Below are 22,522 nucleotides of genomic sequence, written 5' to 3'. Positions count from 1 at the left end.
TAGTGACAGATTATCATTGAGATTTCGAAAGACTTTAGGAAGATTAATTTGAAATATAACGGATTGTATAATTCCCACCATGACGTCATGTGATTAACATTAATTTAGCCAACCCATACATATATATATAACGCATATAAACATCGTTCCTAGGGCTGTGTATTAAAACTGGTTTTCTACGCACTATACACAGATTTCGAGCTCCACAGAGGAGGGTTCCAAGAAAAACACTGGATATTTTGGGGGAAACGTTTTGAAACAAAAGCATAAATCGTTAATAAAATACACTTTTATTACAATTCACCTTCGTATTCATGGAAACCTAACGTTTTTTTAATTGTAGGAAGCGGGGCCGCTGCCATTTCCAAGATGACGGGCAGGGGATTTCCGGTGTGTCTGTACACGGCTTTTTGTCTCTATGGTGTTAGAAGGGTTACACTCGCTTTCGTTTGGAAGACCCGGAAGTCGCTTCTCTTTCTCCTTCCCCTCTAAGCCGGCGGTAAGATGGCAGCCACCGCGGATTGCGACGTGATGATGACACCAGAGGAACCGGAGAGGAGCGCTGAGGAACGGGAGAGGTATAAATGCTACGAGCACTCGCCTGGGAGACGGGCTCGCGGGTCTGTATGCGGATACAAAAACCGGTCGCCGGTTTTGAGGGTCGGTGGGTGCTAACCGGGTCCCGTGGGAAGCTGGCGTGAAACCGAAGGCCCTCTATGAAAAGCAGCCGCGTTTTTGTACCGACAGACCACGGATGTACCGACTAACGCGATACTATATTGGATGTGTATCGAGGCTCACGCTGCCTGCTATTGTAAACGATAGTCACGGGAGGATTCGCTTTAAGTGTTTTTTCCTCGGGCGCGTTCCTGTGCTGTGTATCCGTGTATCACGCGTATTAACCTCTTGTATCCCGTATTCATACCTGGGCGCACTGGGACGCTTGAAATATTAACCCTTAAATAGCCCATCGTGAATATTGTAGAACAAGACTGGCCCCTAATTATGAACCCCCTCATACAGGTTAACTATCTGATCACTGGCTGGCAAACCACCATTAACACTTTACAAACCCTACTGTAAAACATAATGATAAAAAAGGAATCTGTAGCAAAGCTGTTAGTAATGTCCCCATCTGGGAACTTTCTGAATGAGCTCACCAACTCTTTAATAGCCCGTCATAAATATTCTATGAGGTTACCCGCCGGATTTAACATCTGAGGGAAACCTTAACTTGGCATTACTTTAAGATGTGCTTGCGTCACCTATATTCAAGCAGGGAATGAGCCAGAACATACTGGTAGCAGAAGCCCAGGCTGAGAGTCTTGTGTATGATGACAGCAATGTAAAGCAGGAAGCAGTCATTTCCACACCGCGTGAGTTCCCCGATGTGCCGGTACCGGTAGTCAGTCCCTTGTTTATAATCATTTATTATTGAGATGTTATTCAGTCTGGCTGCTTTAACCGATCCCTATATTTATATATCACCCAGTGTACTGATCCGCCACATAAAGCACGTTTACGGATCACACGGGATCGCTGGATATTCTGTATCCTACGCTTTGGGGTACAGAAAACCCCCCTGTTATTCGCATGGATTGAGGCTGTCATCAGATTTCTTAGCTGCTGGCTGCACAGTAATCCGACGCATCCAAGGGGCCGAGAAGCCCCGGTTACTAAGATGTTAGCAGAAGCATTTCATTTACTTTTTCCATTTATTTTTTCTCTTATGCTGCATTGCGTTCTTTAGGAAACAAAACTACATGGATTTCTGCCCTGGCCTTTACACCGCAGTTGGTTCTTCAGGCTGCGATTGTATTTTGTTTGATTGATCCATGAAAAAGGTTTGCTTTCCCTTATAGCTAGTCACTATATGCGCTTTAATGCATATGACAGCTGGGAGCTTCCTTTAGATTTCTGCAAAATCCCCCTCCCCCATATACATTGGCCCTTTCTCCACCCCGGCTATAGGTAATATGTCATATACTTACCTCCAGTTTAGCTTTCTTTAAAGTCCTATGACTTCATACAGTGTAAGTTTTGTGTTCAGATCAAAAAGTGAGATAACCTATTGCTTATCTTACAAATCCCGTGAAACCTACGTGTTTACAATGTGTAAGTCGGGTATCTGTGCTTCATATTACACTTATTTTATATTAAATGCGCATTATGTACGAATTTACATTCAATAGAACTTGATGGCCGTTTAGAATCCAAGAAGCAGCGTAGCTCAGCGAAGAGCCGTGCAATCCATAGGGCACGCTAATCAAAAGGAGAGCTGTGCATAGAGCACGCTAATCAAAAGGAGAGCAATGCATAGAGCACGCTAATCAAAAGGAGAGCTGTGCATAGAGCACGCTAATCAAAATGTTAGGGATATTAATGAGACAAAATAGGCAAAACCAATATTTTATCACATACGCAAAATAACGACGCTACCAATCATTGTGGTACCACATCCACAAGATTAATTTAAGGAGATACCCTATATTTTATCTCCGATCCTAAATCCTTTCAGATCGCCGAAAATTATAATTCAAATCAGATATAGATCACCAAGATAGTCAATCAAAAATATTTATTGTAAATGCAATTTATAAAATCTGTATATGGGTCACACAGTGCATGATATAAAACACAAAGTTCTTAAAACATGTAAAAATTGAATCAATTGAAAAACAGTATATTATCGATAGTTATCAATATGAATTGGTACTTTATGAGTCTAACACACAATTAATTTCCATTCCACTCAGCAACCAAAAATTGATAATAATCAGGGCAGTAATAAAAATATCACTATCTCTCTTATATATTAGTTCAACTAATATGACAAATTAAAATAATTTAATAATGTCTAAGAGTATTTAGTGAAGTTCCTAATAGATGCAAATAATGTCAAACTTCATCTACAGGTAAAAATACCTTTTCATTATTGTTATTATCACGGGTTATAAGCTGCAGTCTCACAAGCCGCCATATACAATAATGCCATATATTATTTCCCAGAAACAGGGAATTCTATATGAAGAAGACAAAATTCATCTCTATTCAGAATAATAAAACGATTATATTTACCACCACTTGTTGCTGTGATCCAACTGGTCCTTGTAGAAATTAATCCAGGTTCAGTGGCAAGAAATTGAATGGAAAGAATATCACTTTAGGTTAGAACTCAAAGTAACTCCAAGAGTGAAATATGGTGTCAGGATCTTAAAATTCCAATTCTCTGCGGTTTATTTGGTGAATCAGCCCGTCCGGGTCTATCTATCACAGGGTCAGTTCTTTTAAGGTCCGTTTCTTAGGTGAGAGTCCTTAATTATTAAAAACCTTAGCTTTTAAAGACAGGGCTTATTATCATAGCCTCCACCTCTTGATTGGAATTCTCCAATCATAACAGTGGGTTTTACCCATAAAAATTAGGATTTCTACTCATATTTACACCATTGTAATTTCTTACTTTACCTGTGAGAGACGCTCTGGTCTAAGAATTAACTTAAAACCATTACATATGTGTTTGGAATTTATCCTTGGTCACCCTTATCACCAGGTGTTACCTCCTAGATAGTAACTCAGGACTTGGTAGTCTTACCATGTATCCCCCATACGAATTCACGTTCCCAAGGATATGCAGCGTCTACTCCTTAACTTTCTCATGGAAGATGATATTAATTGTATCATACTTACTGAAACATCTATATACATGAATACTTCTTTGTTCTCAATTATAGAGGGAACAAGGACAAAAAGAAATAATCACTACATGATTAAATAAAATAAAATGGCTCTGACTCCATTTTGTGCTCATGTAAATACAGAATATATAGAATACATGTTTTCTAGCATAAAATATCTGACATAATCCCCCCTTTAGATTATGACAAAGCAAAATCCAGTTTGCTTTAGAATGATCTAAACAAGCGTCAGATACGTATTAACGACTTCAAACCATATCGTCCGACATGGGACGTGCAGGGGTATAATGCACAGATTGGAACACCTTTGCTCCTGTAAGAGAAGTCATTAATGAAAACTTTCTGTATCGACATTCATTTCAGTTATCATGTTACGAACGATGTCTCTGACACGAAATATAAAGAAATGTGTCCTCTGGTTAAATCAGTCATTCCAGATTGCACTTCATCCAAAAATGAATTTGTGTGGAATATTATCGGGTCGTGCATAAACAAAAGTTCACGTTTGAATTGTTCATGACTTTGGTGCAAATTAATGGAGTGAGAGATTAATTTGGAATGCATATTCGTGGTTACAATGGTATCATTTACCATAACCATTAAATCGACTAAATACTCTCGTTGTCGTTCCATTTCCCGATGAATAGCATTGATTTCTCCTTTTAAGCCTCGAATTTCGTTCTCCAAAGACAATTAAAGCAACAAGGAATCTTTTAGCTCGATGATTCATTGTAATGGAGCTCGATACAAACGGCTTCCTGGCTTGTTCCAAAATTTCTTGAACGCGTCTTTGTGCTCTTTCAAGATGCATCTGGTACCAGGCCTTTAATTCAGGGAGCTGCATCAATGAAACGTTGTACTGTTTTTCGATGGAGATCTTCGGGTCTAAGCTGACAAACACACGTTGTGATAGGATCCTCTTTTCTGTAAGGATGAATCCAGGAGTCTCTTGGATCATGATGCCGGAGGATGGTCCAGGCTCTGCGATCGGTTCCATCCGCATCTCGTGACACAGGAGTAATACGATCCAGACAATCGCCACATCCTTCTTGGACATCTTTCAGGACTTGAATCCTTGTCTTAATATTCAAAAAGAAGAATAGTATGAGTATACGTACTTGTAATATCACTTGACATTAAAACATAGCTATCCAATCTACCTATCGATATTGATATAGTTGCTGGATGGTATGGAAATTAATAATATGGATATACATGATCGCATAACATAACACATCTGTCAAGTTGTATACGATACCACATTGTTGATTTGGATCTTCTGATTCCAAACAGATCATTGGTGTGGGTGTTACCATGATACCTAGCTGCTGCATCCGGTTGGATAAACAGATAAATGCATTAGGATTTCTCAATCTCTGGCCTTTCTTAACCTGTATGGGTAGAAGAAAGTTACTGCTCCCTTGTGGAATGGTTACATCTTCAGGAACTTGAACACTGACTGCATATGGCAATAACTGTGCCGATTTCAGTGCTTCATCTTCATCCTGAAATTCACAAGGATCGCCTTTTAATCTGGTCCACAGATTAGAATTAATCAGATCCAAATTGATAGCAAAGCGATGTATAATATCATTGCCCACATAAATCTGGTAACGAGGTTCGTCCAGCACCAGAAACAAATGTTTGGCTGTCTTATTTCCGATAGAAATGGATAACAAACATTTTGCAATAATATTATGGCTATCCGATTCGCCATCCAGATTATGGATCCACCTGTCTTGGGGAGAAAGATACCGGATCATTTTAGGATTAGCGATCTGCTTTAACAGACTCTTGCTAATATAGCTGTTTTCACTCTCTAAGTTCAGCTTGGCATTCTTACTTCTCCCTAGATCATTCACTTGAACAGGGAAAAATAAATTGTTATTAACCCTTTCAATTTTGTCAAGAAATTGAACATGACCTGCTGATTCCACAGATTCCACATAATTCCTGTGAAGAGAAATGGTTAAAACATCGCCTTCCAGAGAGACATTTCGGATCCTCTCCGGTTGAACTTTTATGGAATGATCATCTGCAGGGGAAATAAAATCATTAACCTGCAAAACAGTAACATCAGATGACTGACTATTCCTAAAATGAATTTCAATTGAGTCCGGCCTTTCCTCAATCATATGGCAGTTACGCCTGGATTGCTGATGAGACTTATCATATGGAATGGGTACTTTGGTTTGTGACCATACAATCCCATTCACACAATCTATGATTACATTAAGTCTTCTGAGTATATCTATACCCAAAATCAATCGGTCATAGGGGAGATTTACCACTATTACCGGGTGTCTCAAGGTCTTATTACCTATGGTAAACTTTAACCAGGTAGAACCTACGACATGAAGGGAATTACCTCCAACACTCAGTAGAGTATTTGGAAAATCTCTTAGCTTCGGCTTTTCCGCTGCTAAGTCCATTACCTTCTGAAAGTACACATTTGACAATATAGTCGCCTGTGACCCAGTGTCAATTAACCCCATGAAGGGTTGTGGTAATGAATCCTGTACATTTACAGAAACATAATATCTTCCTTCATATTCTTCTAGTTCACATAAGAACTTAGAATGTGTCAGCATATCACTTGTCTTCCATACGTTACCTGTCACGGCAGTAGTTCCAACCTGTACTGATGTATGCGCACTCTTACCCACTAGTTCTTCCTTCTCAGGAATGTCTTGAGCATTCAAGCTGTTACTAGCGGTCGGCATCTCATCGGTTAACTCCTTCAGAGCCGGTTCCTGGGAACTAGGTGCTTTTAAAGACAAGTTAGCTTGCGGACTCATTTGGTCTGGCTGCAATATAGAAGAAAAAGTTACAGACACGTCCCCCCTAGCCAAAAGTGGAGGGACCACATAGGTTTTACCATCATTATTAACACAATCATCTGATAGATGATGAGGATCTGGAAGTAAAACAGGGTTAGGAATTATATCATCTGATAACCACCCCTGCATTGCCACATCGGCTTTAACTTCGTTATGATCTATTGCGGAGGAGCTGGCATTGTAGCGGGACCTACCCCTAAAAAAGGATTGGTGGTCGCTGTAGCCACAGTTTGACTTAATTTAGTCATTTGCTCCGTTAACAATTTGATTTGGTCACTCATTTGATTGACATGATGACGAAAATTGTTTTTCCCATTCCTGTACTGCCTGTTAGGTTTGGAGTTATTTGGCTGAGGCTGTTGGGAGTTATCAGACTCAGACTGACTGGATCTGTCCCCATTAGTCCTGTAAAATTTCCTCCTTGCCTGAGGGTTTTTCTTCCACTGGGAATTACCCTTTCTCCACTGTGGATTCTTTTTGGCAGTAGGACTTTTTCCTTCGTTATCCTGGGATTCCACATTAAGAGTTTTAGGCCTGACAACAGGTGAGGCTGTAGCCGATTCCTGTTTCTGAGGTTTTGGGGATTTAACCACCTCAGCATAGCTTCTCTTTTTCTGTGATTCTAATCCCAGATGGGCTTGGGTTTCTGCCACCTCTTGTCCATGATATTTCTGATTCTTTTTATCAGGCAAATCATCATTGGCATGCAATACTGTATACAGCGTCATGCATTCATTGACAAGCCAGTCTAATGAACAATCGCTATCATAATCTCTAGCAAGATTTGTCCGAATTGGAGAAGGCATTGCATAGAAGAAAAGATCACGGAATTCTCGAGAATCATATCTGGGCTTACGTTCTGTAAGAGAATAAGCGTTCTTTAGAACAGTTAAAAACTCTCTAGGACTTTGGTGAGGCCTACATTTCAGATTATACACAGCCTTTTTAGCAGCTGAGACAGTTTTATACTGTCCAAACTCTAACTTAATCTCATATTTCATTTTAGACCAAGAAAGGGTTCGCATACTTTGTAAACCTTCAAAGTAATGTCTGTGATGACTTGAGAAAGTCCACGACACATAGTGCTTCTTATGGATATCATCATCCATTCCCAAAAACTGCATTGCCCTTTCAAATGATTCTAAATGGTCAGCAATATTAGCTGTGCCTTTTTTAGAAAATTCAGCAACAGTCTCCTTAAGGAATTTAATTACCTTAGGGGCATCATAGACAGGTACGGGTAATTTCTTAGTACCCTTTACTGCTCCTTTAAAGTTACGGGAGCGCCCGTCTGATCTGTGTGTTCTGGCCGTATTGGCACCTTGTAACATCACAGAGGGTTCACCTGAAACATGACCTTCTGAATAAACGGAAGATTCACTATCACTTTCATCACTCTCCTGATTTTCATCAGAATCAGAGGAATCGCGTGTATCAGAACATTTAACCTTATGATTCCACTGTGATTGGACAGAAGCCACCTGATTAACCTGTTCTTGTAGAGTTTGCAATTGCTTACTTACACTCAGAACAGCAGACTCTGTTACGGTGGTGTGGGTTTTAACCCCTTCATCACCTTCACCATACAAAGATAGCTTAGGCATTTGCACACTATCCTGGTTAGACAATTTGGCTTGGAGTTCTCGTATCTCCCTACGACAATTAACAAGATCATACTGACAATCAGTTACCGTGCTCTTAGCATCAAAGTACTGGCCATGAAGCGCCCAATGCTTATCAGTCAATTCATCAAGCTTTAGTTTCAACTGTTTGTTTTCTGCCTGGGTATCATTTAACTGATCCAGGGCTGCTTTAGAAGCATTCAACTCTTTCTGGAGACTAGACACTTCTTTTTCTCTAGTTTCACGATCTCGCAACAACTGAGAAGCCAATACAAAGAAATAGGGCCAAGATGAAAGGATTAACCCTTCTCGCTCCTTCAAATCAGATGTTTGAACAATGGTATTCAAATGTCCAACCAAGGGTGATCCTTCCGACCAGTCGTTAATTAGGGTCATTTGTACTTCATCCTTAAGGGATTGGAGCCACTCTCCATAATTCTCTTTGATTTTCATATTTTTATGATAACCTTTCATAACATCCTGTTTAATGTTATTAACATGTACCAGCATTTGTGCTTTATACAGCAAAACATCTTCACCAGAAGTAGCACTCGATTTGCTGGACACAGACATGTTTTATGCACTGATCAGTATACAATACACAGTACCAGAAATATACTATGTGAAACAACAGAAATTGACAACAACTACCGTATATCAATAATTCGAATTATTATTTTACGTGAAATATCTCAGCAGTGCCTCCAATTATGTTAGGGATATTAATGAGACAAAATAGGCAAAACCAATATTTTATCACATACGCAAAATAACGACGCTACCAATCATTGTGGTACCACATCCACAAGATTAATTTAAGGAGATACCCTATATTTTATCTCCGATCCTAAATCCTTTCAGATCGCCGAAAATTATAATTCAAATCAGATATAGATCACCAAGATAGTCAATCAAAAATATTTATTGTAAATGCAATTTATAAAATCTGTATATGGGTCACACAGTGCATGATATAAAACACAAAGTTCTTAAAACATGTAAAAATTGAATCAATTGAAAAACAGTATATTATCGATAGTTATCAATATGAATTGGTACTTTATGAGTCTAACACACAATTAATTTCCATTCCACTCAGCAACCAAAAATTGATAATAATCAGGGCAGTAATAAAAATATCACTATCTCTCTTATATATTAGTTCAACTAATATGACAAATTAAAATAATTTAATAATGTCTAAGAGTATTTAGTGAAGTTCCTAATAGATGCAAATAATGTCAAACTTCATCTACAGGTAAAAATACCTTTTCATTATTGTTATTATCACGGGTTATAAGCTGCAGTCTCACAAGCCGCCATATACAATAATGCCATATATTATTTCCCAGAAACAGGGAATTCTATATGAAGAAGACAAAATTCATCTCTATTCAGAATAATAAAACGATTATATTTACCACCACTTGTTGCTGTGATCCAACTGGTCCTTGTAGAAATTAATCCAGGTTCAGTGGCAAGAAATTGAATGGAAAGAATATCACTTTAGGTTAGAACTCAAAGTAACTCCAAGAGTGAAATATGGTGTCAGGATCTTAAAATTCCAATTCTCTGCGGTTTATTTGGTGAATCAGCCCGTCCGGGTCTATCTATCACAGGGTCAGTTCTTTTAAGGTCCGTTTCTTAGGTGAGAGTCCTTAATTATTAAAAACCTTAGCTTTTAAAGACAGGGCTTATTATCATAGCCTCCACCTCTTGATTGGAATTCTCCAATCATAACAGTGGGTTTTACCCATAAAAATTAGGATTTCTACTCATATTTACACCATTGTAATTTCTTACTTTACCTGTGAGAGACGCTCTGGTCTAAGAATTAACTTAAAACCATTACATATGTGTTTGGAATTTATCCTTGGTCACCCTTATCACCAGGTGTTACCTCCTAGATAGTAACTCAGGACTTGGTAGTCTTACCATGTATCCCCCATACGAATTCACGTTCCCAAGGATATGCAGCGTCTACTCCTTAACTTTCTCATGGAAGATGATATTAATTGTATCATACTTACTGAAACATCTATATACATGAATACTTCTTTGTTCTCAATTATAGAGGGAACAAGGACAAAAAGAAATAATCACTACATGATTAAATAAAATAAAATGGCTCTGACTCCATTTTGTGCTCATGTAAATACAGAATATATAGAATACATGTTTTCTAGCATAAAATATCTGACAAAAAGGAGAGCAATGCATAGAGCACGCTAATCAAAAGGAGAGCTGTGCGATGATCACTAATCAAAAGGAGAGCTGTGCAATCCATAGAGCACGCTAATCAAAAGGAGAGCCGTGCGATGCATAGAGCACGCTAATCAAAAGGAGAGCAATGCATAGAGCACGCTAATCAAAAGGAGAGCCGTGCAATGATCACGCTAATCAAAAGGAGAGCAATGCGTAGAGCACGCTAATCAAAAGGAGAGCAATGCAATCCATAGAGCACGCTAATCAAAAGGAGAGCTGTGCAATGATCAGGCTAATCAAAAGGAGAGCAATGCATAGAGCACGCTAATCAAAAGGAGAGCCGTGCAATGCATAGAGCACGTAATCAAAAGGAGAGCCGTGTAATGCATAGCACATGCTAATCAAAAGGAGAGCTGTGCGATGCATAGAGCACGCTAATCAAAAGGAGAGCAATGCATAGAGCACGCTAATCAAAAGGCAACAAGAAATATTCCTGGCACCTAGGGTTTGGCGGGGGAGCCCCCAACAAAGCACCGCTGTACCCCACCTCACCCGCGGGCCATACCTCACTCCCTCTGTCCCGACGCGCGGGGATAGGATGAGCCCACATAGAGGTTAAAACAAGTTTGTGTTAGTATGTGTATGTAAATGTTAGTGTGTATAAAAGTGTTACAAATACAGTAACACACAGTGTATGTGAATGTTACCAATTGTGTGTAAGTATGTTAATGTGCGTGTGTTAATTCACGTGTTGACCCCTTGTTTTAAGGGATACTCCAACGTCCCCAAGAACGCCGGTTAAAAAATGCATATGAAAGCAAAATCATATCATGCGCGCAGACAAACACCTCCTACCCAGAAACACCTGGGGCGGGCAAAAAAAGGTGCCGCAAGTCCCTGGATGTGTCTTCTGGACGCCAAGCTGCTGCCTTTTCACCGTCTTTGCGCATGGTAGGGGTGCTATTAGCTCGGCGGTGACGTGAGCTGCGGACCCCAGAGAGCGGTGCGTCTCCTGCCAGGTGGGGCGCTTCCTCTGTCCGGGGTAGTATGTTGTATGATACCGGGGTATTAAACCCACCCATGAAACGTTATGCGGTTACCGTGTTTTCTGCGTGTATTGCTCTGTAAGTTTGATCTGACCTGTAACGATAATCGGTCTGCTTCAAGTAATAACCCAAAGCAATGATATTTTCCCATGTGTTTCTTTACAGAGAAGCTGAAGCGTGCAAAGAGAAGGGGAACGTATTTTATGCACAGAAGAATTATAATGAGGCGTACAACTATTACACAAAAGCCATCGGTGAGTAACGCGGGGAAGGCAAAATTACTGCAAATAAACCCTGGCAGCTCCGTCATTTCATTCTTTGCTCTGAAGGTTAAATCGCCAGAATTTACCATTTGTGTGTGTGTATATATATATATGTGTGTGTGTGTGTGTGTGTGTTTGTACGTACGGTCCTCTGTCGTGTAAATCAATACTCTGCTCGCGCCGGCATGTAACACGTGCACATTGCTCATGGCTTCCAGCTGCTTCCTGGCCGTATAGATCATGTCTAAAAGCAGCCGGGAACTATTGGGGTCGTCTCAAGCACTAAAAATCTAGCGTTGCGATCCTTTCATACTCACTTTTTCAATAAGGACCTTTATCAAGGAACCAGGCCAATGTTTAATTTACGTTGAGGCCTGTGATGTCACCGGTATCGACCAACGGGGCTCAGGGTTGATGTCCTTTCCTAAATTATTCTATTGAAATAACTTAAACTATAACTATAAAATGTTAATTCGTTTATAGGTTGTTGCATACTAAATTTCTAATAGTTGATCCCGAAGCTTTACATTTCTAATAGTTTGGAAAGTGATCTTATCGCCATAGCAACCAATGAAATGTTCCTGATAATGGGATCAGTTGTTGCCTTCCTCTGTATTGGGACGAGGTATGATTACGCAAACACGATAAAGAAAACATTCTTATTTTAAGACGTTTCAGAGTAGTCAAAAAGGTTATGAAAGACCAGCTGGATAAATAAAATAATAATAAGGCTGCTGAGTGTTTTCTTTTCCGTTCTGTGCCCCCCCTCAGCTACTGACTTTCATAAATGTCGCTTTTCTTGTCTGATGTCGCTGGTATCATTCCATGGTGACTGGGGGAAAATGTAAATGTTAAGAACATAATGCTTATCTGTTTGTATCTAACATTTCTAAAACATCAATGTTCACTGTTTTTTGTTTTTGTTTTTGTTTTTTTTTTTAAGATTGGTCCCGTAAAAATGCGAGTTACTATGGCAACAGAGCAGCCACCTTGATGATGCTTGGGAAGTATAGGGAGGCGCTAGAAGACGCCCAGCAGTCGGTGCGGCTCGATGACACTTTTGTAAAGGTTGGTCTTCTTAAAGCAAGTAAAAGGTCGCGTGTGGATAATTTTTGATGTTCTTTACCTCGAACCAGGAACAAATGTCATTTCTCTATACATCTGATTATCTGCTGTTTAAGGGATCACTGCATGCTATGGACGTTGGCTTAAAAAAAGTCTAGATTTGTGCTGTCCCAAAGAATCCTACATGTTGGATGTCTAATTATTAATGTCTAAAATGCTTCTTCTCGTTGTAATCCTGAAGGGCCATCAACGAGAGGGGAAGTGCCACCTGACTCTGGGGAACGCCATGGCAGCGACCCGATGCTTTCAGAAAGTAGTGGAACTGGAACCAAATAATGAGCAGGCACGACAAGAGGTAACGCGCTTACCTGTCCGATATACGGGGCTGTGTTATAATTCTATATGAGGTAGATGTGCGTAACGTGTTTTTGTTTGTTTGTTTTGTTATTGGGTACGTGATTTCCCAAAACCAAACAAATTACAGAAAATCTATAGAAAGTATTCAATAAAACATAGCAAACCCAGCAAGATTCTAGCAAATAAACTAGATTTAGTTACAATTATATTGTGCATCAAATGCCGTGATGCGTTAAACTTTTAATTTAAGTGACGTAGTCGGCTGTTTTGCATCGTTGTGCTTTCTTTTGCGATAATTACATAAATGAACCATCATTTAGTATGAAAAATATTTAAAAAAAATTATCGACAGTCTGTCCTAAACATTGCAGTAAAATTTACTTGTTGCAGCAGGGAAGCCCTGTACAAAAGGGTATTAACCCCTAAAATGCCGCAATCACCACATTGAAGGGGTTTAAGACTGCACTTTTGCTGTTATGGAGCGATCAGGCAGCAGGAACATTTTGTGGCAGGTCCCCAAGCAACTGGTCCGGGTACGTCACAGAACTAATGAGCCTACTTGGGCATGACGTACCTGGTACGTCACCGGACGTGAAGGGGGTTGACTGTCAGAATTGCAGATCTTTATACTCTTGATACCTCTAAAATAACATTAAACCATATTTAAAAAGACTACCCAATGTGTAACAATCGCCATGGAAACAATGTACAATTTCTCCAAGTTATTTCATAAATGCGAGCAATTGTACGCTGGCCATTTCCATTTGGGATTCTGTAATGCAGTGACCCCCATATTAGGACAGCCTTCAAAATGGATTATTTTTCTTAAAAATAAGCGACAGCACTTGCCATATAGATTTCCTTTTGTAAAGAATTTCGTAGGCCAGTTCATTTGTTTCAAACTCAATTGTTAATGAAAATGTATTAGCAATTTTTTTATGTCCCGTACTTCCATCGGTATTGGATTATTTATGTTCGTTCATTGATTTTCAGCTGAAAAATGCAGCTGCTGTCCTGGAGTATGAAAAAATTGCTGAAGCTGACTTTGAAAAGCGGGACTTTCGAAAGGTAACCCGTACCCGTCATGTCTGTGTCATTGCAAATTGCTGGACTTGGTAAGGCCGCAATATTCTTTGATTATAGTCAATAATAGTGTTAAGGAATGGTGTCATTAAAGCGCAAACAGAGAAAATTATGAATATTCTGTGAAATTACATGTAAATCAGGACTTCTAAATGTAAGGTGATGCAGGCAGGGCTAAAATGAAGATATGAGTGATGACCAAAGTCTAGTGCTGCGCACACAAAGAATGTAAAGGAATCGTATGTCATAATTATGACTTCACTCTGACGCGAGGGGTTTGGAGAGGGTAGGGTCACCTTAAAGAATATGGGTCTGTGTATCTTTATGTAAAATGATCAGTTTTAATACATAAAAGGCAAACCTAACAGAATCCCTAGTGCAGATTCTTTGGAATATGAATTAAAATCAGTGATATGGAGTACAAGCCACTGCTCTTGCGTGGGATTGTAAGGCTACACCGTGCTGTTAAAGACAGAGTGTTCCTAGGCTAGACTTTGGTCATCGCTCGTTATATCTGGTAATAGTCAGTCAGCAGCTGTCTTTAATATTCATGGAAATGTCGTTGTGGCATAATTTAGTTTAATCACGGCTACCTATAGTTTTTTTTTTTTTTTTGTTGAGTGGCCATTGTAATTGTCCTGAAGACCTCTCTCTTCCTCACCCCACCTTTCCAAAGACTGTGAATCAAAATGCGACAAACCCCGGGTTCTTGTATTTTCCGAGGATTCCTAAAGTGCTCTGGAAACGTTGCGCTTTTGTAAATCGAGAGTTTTTTTAAATGTACCGGCGTTGCATAGGCTGCGTCGCAGTCTGCCGTTCCTTCATTCTCTTTAGCTGCTGTCACAGGCTGGTGATGTAGAATGCTAGATTACCAAGACCTTATTCAGTCTGAGCATCCTGTGCCGTTTCCCTTGTTCTCTGATGGACGTTATGTCTTGCACAGGTTGTATTCTGCATGGATCGAGCCTTGGAGTTGGCCTCTGCCTGCCATCGCTTCAAAATCCTCAAAGCAGAGTGCCTGGCTCTGCTCGGCCGCTATCCAGACGCACAGTCGGTGGCCAGGTAGGAACTCTGGCCGTATGGCAGTTTAATGCTTACCACTTTAACATTTCAGTAATATGTTAATTCTTTTATGTTTTTAGATGAGTTTTCCCAACAATCTCGTGCTGTCTTTGCAAACTTACTGATTGCTCTTCTTTTCTTACAGTGATATCTTGCGTATGGACTCCACCAATGCAGATGCGTTGTATGTGAGAGGTCTCTGCTTGTATTATGAAGATTGCATTGAGAAAGCAGTACAGTTTTTCGTTCAAGCCTTGAAGATGTTCCCTGACCATCAGAAAGCACGCTTGGCATGCAGAGTATGTGTTTTGAGCCAAATGCCTGACTTTGCATCGGTTTCTTGCCATTCAGCTAGGACGCTCAAGGTTGATGGCCTTGGTTCTTTTAGGTGCAACCCATATAGGAGGACATCGGTATTTCCGTTTTTGAGGATTAAATTGTATTTATTACTATGCAATAGGCTTTTCTGTGCTTGGGTCATCTTTAAATAAACGAGGGATCTGAAGCCCACGGACTCCTGTGGTAGCTTTTTTGGTTTTGAAAATCACATCGCTAAGTATTACTTTCTCTAATGTTCACCGGCGTGACATATAAATTATAAATTTACTATTCACATCCCGTCTTCCTTTCCAAAACCTGATCCGTATAAAAGATATCAGATCGGGTAACAATCTCTTCCCTTGAGCTTCTGCCTTTTCATTTAAATGCACAAAGGTCTACTGTGGCTCTCTGAAAATTCATGGAAAAACTGCTATACTATCTTTTCCATTATATGGAGAACAATGAGTTAAAAATGGTCCACTAGTGTTAATGATGTGAGACCCTAACCAGAATACCAGAATAATCCTGCTTTTTGTTTCAGAATGCAAAGGCACTAAAAGCCAAGAAGGAAGAAGGCAACCAAGCTTTTAAAGATGGCAACTATGAACAGGCATACCGACTTTACACTGAAGCACTTGCCATAGATCCTAATAATATAAAAACCAATGCCAAACTGTACTGTAACCGTGGCACTGTCAACGCAAAGGTGAGCCTTTTCACAGGTGTGTGTGTGTGTTGTGTGTGTGTGTGCTGCGGGTGAAGTCGCAGGTTGTATACAATGCCTGGCTGCTACAAACTACACCGGATTCCCCCTTTTTTTTTTTGGTTACTATGTAGTCCTAAAACATTCATCACAAATCTGAGGTCGCTTTACCTTTTTGAAAAGGACCTTGAAATGGCCTTTTATAATTTGACGCATTGTTTGCCATCGTCATGCGGGACGCACGCTTCTTCTTGTACTTGGTGTCTGTTTTCTCCTCTCCCTTTTAGCTTTTTTCATAGTGTTTACAGCATTTTATTTAAGCGTCTGAAGGGTCATTGTGTAAAATGCACTCACCCTTCTGTAGTACTAAAGGGAGGATGAGTTTTCCATTCCATTCCACTAAAGTCACTTTTTATTTAGCTTTATTTCCTGCTTGTGCTTATTTCAATTTCTATATTTTGTATTCCACAGCTTAAGAAACTAGACGAGGCCATTGAAGACTGTACCAACGCCATTAGACTGGATGACACTTACATCAAGGCGTATCTACGAAGGGCACAGTGGTAGGTTACGCTCCAGATGTCGGGATTAGAGGCTTTCCAAATTCTAACAGATGTGTCCCAGAGCCGTCTTTGAGAATCCGGGGAAACTGCCATAAGGAGCTTTGACGAATACCCACCTGTGAACGTATGAGAGAATTAGTAAGGGGCACAACGGCACACGCTAACCCACAGATACACTGACTATCTTATAATCCATTAAGACAAAATAGCATGTAATATTTAACGGTCATCAGTGTTTTTACATGTAAAAAAAAATACACTTCATTGACCTAGGCCGTTAAGAGGATAACCTCCAATAAGATTAGCTTTTTTAGCAAGGTCATGAGATCCGTCTCGACTGTATCTTGAGCCGTATCATATACACAGCCGTATCGTACGCAGCCGCATCGTACGCAGCCGAAATGCCCCCAAGTACGTTACTCACTGAAGGTGTACTGGAACCTGTTGGGAATGTCAGTATAATCAGATTGTATTCATAGACTTTCCCAATTCTGATTCTCAGCTATACAGGCACAGAGCAGTATGAAGAAGCAGTCAGGGATTACGAAAAGGTTTATCAAACAGAAAACACAAAAGGTAAGAACACAATAATAAATAAAATGGTATTTACTGGGTGCGCACTAAACTCTTGGTCATTATTATTTTAAGAACCCCAGGAATTGTAATGTGTGTGACTTTTATGCTCTTTACGGAGCGCTCCTCTCTCTGTATGTTGGATAGGGCTTCTTGTCAATGTCAAACGGCATATTTGAGTTACATTTATGTGTTTAGAGACAACAGGACTAAAACAAAAAATAAATAATATATAAAGGTGAGAAGTACTCAGAAAATGACTATTTGAGTGCTCAGACAGATCTTTTTCTTCATTTTCGAGTGTTTGCACTATACATCCATGTAGTTTAATATTTCTTTAGTGCTTTACACACTTTAAGCCGTGCAGTGGACACAATCGACGTCCTTCTGGAGTCCAGCCAGATGTTGAGTTTATAGCCAGGTTTTGTGTATCATTGTGTAAGGGCCGTGAAATGGTGTCATTGTACCAAGATGAGCCCTCGCTTATCAGCAAAACATTGATGTAGGAGACAAAGGATCTTTTCTATAACGGTGTCCCTCTTGGGTTTCCATCTCGATGCAGAACACAAACAGTTCCTTAAGAATGCACAGCTGGAATTAAAGAAGAGCAAGCGGAAAGATTATTACAAGATACTGGGTGTGGACAAAAATGCTTCGGAAGATGAGATAAAGAAGGCCTATAGGAAACGAGCACTAATGCATCATCCGGGTAATGCAAGGGGAACGCAATGGTCGCCTGACAAGGTGTACTAGACTAAGATTAGTTTGATCTGTATCCATCTCTGACGAGGTTTGTTTCTGAAACCTGATCTCACGACTTTTGTAAAAGTGCTCGATGACGAGTATCCTGTTAGTCTGTCAAACAATATAGTTCATGATTTCAGGGTCATAAAGAAACAGAAGTCGACAACTAAAAAGAAATATATGGCCCATCTAGTCTTCCCATTTTTTTTTAATTGGTTGGAAAACCCCAAGCCTTCTTTGGTCTTGTATTCAGGGTAGCCTTACGTATCTAATCCACGAATATTTTAATTTATTCCGTGTAGTGAGCTCTTCCACTTCTGCTGGAGGGCTATTCCACCATCTCAATGACGTAAAACCCCCTTACATTTAAACCTTTTTAACCCTCTAGTTTTAGGGTACAACCTCTTGTACTACACTAGATCTCCTCCTTTGGTGAATCCCTTTTGAGATAGACAGATTCAAACCCTTTATTCTGTCCTGATTGTGTATAATGTGCTAGAAAAGCAGAGATAACTATCGTTATAGCTACACAACCAGCGTTACCTGTGACCCGAGATCCACCGATGCATACGTAAATTACGTTTCTCTGTGGACCTTTCTTTAGATCGACATAGTGGCGCCGCAGCCGAAATTCAAAAAGAAGAAGAAAAAAAATTTAAAGAAGTAGGAGAAGCTTTCACGATTTTATCTGACCCCAAGAAGAAGGCTCGCTACGATAGCGGGCAGGACCTCGAAGAGGATGGAATGAACATGGGAGGTAGGTTTCCCAGGGATATGTGGACGCACTTTCTACTAGTATATTCTGAAACATACACGCCATAGAACGTTTAAATATTAATTTAGCCTATCTGCAGGGGGCTTAAAAAAATGGTATAGCATTGCCAATTTAACCCTTTCAATTCCAAAAGTTCAGTAATGTTACAAAGTGATAAGCCCAGGTTTTGCACTGGATAAAGTATCTGATCGGACTTCCAGGTTGAAAATAAGCTTTCCACAAAGCAACGATTTCTTGTGTAGCTTATAGTACATTCATTATTAGATTGTTTATATCCTCATACCACTCTGTTTTGCCTCCTTGTCTCACCAGATTTTGATGCCAACAATATTTTTAAGGCTTTCTTCAATGGCCCTGGAGGTTTCAGTTTTGAAGGTGAGACTTTATATTTATTATGCATGTTCTGGGGAATGCTTTCTATTGTTACAAACGCATTACCTGTTCATCTACTGAGTTTCCTACGCCAACGTGTCTATCGGAGGGCAATTGAAATACTGTTTATAACCAAAAGTATGTGGACACCCCTCCTAATTATTGAGTTTGGGTGTTTCAGCCACATTCGTTGCTAACAGATGATGTATAAAATTAAGCACATAGGCAGCCATCTCCATCGTTAAACATTGGCATTAGAATAGGTTTTATTAAACGGAATGCCACAAGCCAGTTTGTGAAATCTCTCGTAACAGTTCAGCCATGAAGCTGTAGACCATGCGCACTCACAGAGAGGGACTGCTGAGCCGAAGCTCGTAGCTTGGGAACATTACCTGTCCTCTTTTGGGATGGATCTCCACTAGAGTTTGAAGTTGCTATAGCTATAATGAGGTGCTGACTCCATATTAATGTCCATGGACTGTGATGTCTAACGAGGAGATATAAGTGTCCGCGTACTTTCTGGTCATTTAGTTTGTCGGTTTCACAATAATGTATCCAGACAGCTGGGAAAAGGCCAGGCAGTGTTGGTGAGACAGCTGCAGATCTCTCGCAGCGCTGCGAATACTCATGTTCATGGGTTCTGTGCGTACGTTATGTGACAGGCTCCCGGATGACGAAACATTGGCCTATGTTTATTGTTAGAATATACCATTGTGTTCCTGTGCATATAATGACTGATTCAGAGAAGCTTCATCCTTTTTGTGATGATAGTTGTGTTTTGGACCTAACCGACTTATGGTAATATCTGTCTATATTTAACTTGGTTGTCTTTTTAGAAAAGTTTTTTAAATCTGGAAAAGAGAACTTTAGCCAACTCTATACAATTCTACATTTTGTTCACATTTTATCTATTTGTACTATTTAATATAATATCCAATTTCTCTTAAAATTACAAAAGCATAGATGCATATACCATATTTGCTCGATTATAAGACAAGGTTTTTTTTCAGAGTGGCAATTAGGGGGTCTAAGGCATATCTGGGGGCAGAGTGGCAAATAAAAGGAAATAAAAACTTTTTTTTTTCCTATAGGGTAGTTTTTTATATTTAGGCTTTTTTCCCCCCACAAATATACAAATTTTGGGAGGTCATCTTATAATTGAGCAAATACAGTATTTTTGCTTTTAAGAAAAAAAATGCTTAAAACAGTGTTTTGTTGAACAAAAGCATTTCTGTCCTAGGCCAGCCCAGTAATGCAGGGTATATCTGGATAATATAGGCCATTCATCGGTGAAAGCGTTATTCAGTATACATTTGTATAACGGTACAGAGCCCGCTGCCGGTGTCATCTGGCACAGCCGGGGAGTCTCTTCTCCTGACACCATTATGTGGACAAAACATACGATGTGTTCTGTGTATCGGGGACTCTACACTTCCATCTGTGAAATGCAACATTAGGATAGCAAATTCAAATTATTTATAGTTGTAGGAATAATAAGTGGAGATAATAAAAGAAAATCTTCCTTATATTTCAGATACCTGACACAACAATGCCAATGTCAAAACGAAATGCATCCATTAATCAATGGTCTCCTCTTTTTTTCAGCCTCTGGTCCAGGAAATTTCTTCTTCCAGTTCGGTTAAAATCCACAAGACCAACTTGCCCCCTGCCCAACCTCTCTTTCTTCCTTATGACCGGCCCTTCCTGCCCCTCATCTTTTTTTCCTTTGTTCAAGTGTTTTAACCTGGAATATGGACATTATTTAATCAGACTTCTCCGAGGCGATGCCATGACCCTCTGTTAATTCTAGAAGTGTTTTTTTATTATTATTTCAAATCCATCTCGGTTAAATACCTCTGTGTGCTCGTGTGTGAAGGATATTTTGAACACAGCATGAACTAACGTAACAAATAAAATTTAAAAAAAGCCTGATACAAATCTGTTGAGAACGTTTGTTCTTTCAAGACGCTCTTGGAAATCCATCAAAAGCTGGAAATAACCTTTTTCGTAAATGAGCAGGAAATTATAATGCGTTGTAGAGATGTACAGATTGACTGCGGGATCTTCCGTGGGTCCGGCCAACGTGTGTACAGTATAGTCGCGGCACGCTCTTTATTCTTGGCCCTCTTTGTGCTAATTCAACTAAATATTGCAGAATTTCACTGAAATGGATTCACAAGTCTGCATTGTGTCGCATTTTTTTTTGCCCGTATAGGCAGATCAACAAACTGGAAGGTGCTTGAGTCCTATGTTAAAAAAAACAAAAACCTGGATCTCTAAGCCCTGATATGCATTATATATTCTATATGCTGTGTATATTGGGAAGAGATATTAACGGTATAACTGAGAATCTGCACCAATTTTTTTATACATTGACTGGTGGTTATACATCTTTTTCTTCCACTGCCCTTTTCATGAACCCCATTTAATCAGATGATGATGTAGGCTTGGGGACACATTTTATGCTGTATATTTCAAGTACGTTTACAAGGCAAATTGTCATGCCCTTCTTGTTTAGCTATGCATAGGTATAGGTAATGTATTTTTCTTCTGTATGCTTAATGTAAAAATATACATTGTATCGTGATAAGTTTAATTGCACCAACAAATCTTTTAATATGAAAACTGGAGCTATAATAAAACCACATCCTAAGAGACAATAGTCTTAATAACTTAAGTCGTATACTGTATATAAAATGATGTATGTTTTGGATACCAGTGTTCTGGGTTCTAGGTTTGGGTGCCAAGGCCGACACATGGTTTGAGGTAAGAATCATCCGGATTCCGTGCTTCAAACTATGCGGTACAATCAGTATTATTACAACTGAGCCCCGTCTCGCAGGCTGCTGATCGGTCAATGTGTCCTCGCTACAAGGTGAACTGTGTATATAAAGGCATTAAATACAAATAAAAATACAGTAGTCCTTTTATAAATACAGTGTATAAAATGTATTGCGCTAAATAGATGATTGAATAAAACGTATTACTGTAAAATGTGAAATAGACTTTATATGGTAGGGTTCTGAAAAATAGAACTTTTTTCCCTCCCTTTTTTTTGAAGCTGTGTGGTAAAAAGTGGCTGCAAGCTTCTCTTTCAGAGCAGACCTCTTCTTAAGTGGACAGTCTAGTCGCTTTAATTATTTTTTCATGCAATCATTATTATGTAGCCTGTCTCATTACCCCCAGGATTGACAGTACATATGTTCAGTAGCTCCCCTATTGAAGTCAGTAGA

The 22,522-nt window shown here is 39.5% G+C and overlaps 1 protein-coding gene and 1 long non-coding RNA gene across 2 annotated transcripts; one reads left to right on the top strand and one right to left on the bottom strand.

The window, feature by feature from the left end:
• The first annotated feature begins 438 nt into the window (after positions 1-438).
• DNAJC7 (DnaJ heat shock protein family (Hsp40) member C7) lies at positions 439-21,227 on the top strand. Its single transcript, XM_053452886.1, has 14 exons — positions 439-578; positions 11,574-11,662; positions 12,615-12,739; positions 12,978-13,091; positions 14,087-14,161; positions 15,120-15,238; positions 15,384-15,537; positions 16,101-16,265; positions 16,734-16,825; positions 17,328-17,401; positions 17,961-18,107; positions 18,747-18,899; positions 19,230-19,292; positions 20,895-21,227. Exons 1-14 carry the CDS (start codon positions 505-507, stop codon positions 20,930-20,932), a joined length of 1,482 nt encoding a protein of 493 aa, XP_053308861.1. The 5' UTR covers positions 439-504; the 3' UTR covers positions 20,933-21,227.
• On the bottom strand, positions 2,564-3,873 carry LOC128471044 (uncharacterized). Its single transcript, XR_008346088.1, has 2 exons — positions 3,817-3,873; positions 2,564-3,785 (listed from the first exon to the last, which is right to left on the bottom strand). It is a non-coding gene; the product is annotated as an uncharacterized LOC128471044 (long non-coding RNA).
• Positions 21,228-22,522: the final 1,295 nt, after the last annotated feature.

Source organism: Spea bombifrons, chromosome 13, assembly GCF_027358695.1.
Source record: "Spea bombifrons isolate aSpeBom1 chromosome 13, aSpeBom1.2.pri, whole genome shotgun sequence".
Classification (NCBI taxonomy): Eukaryota; Metazoa; Chordata; class Amphibia; order Anura; family Pelobatidae; genus Spea; species Spea bombifrons.
This window is presented reverse-complemented; position numbering and strand designations above follow the sequence as displayed.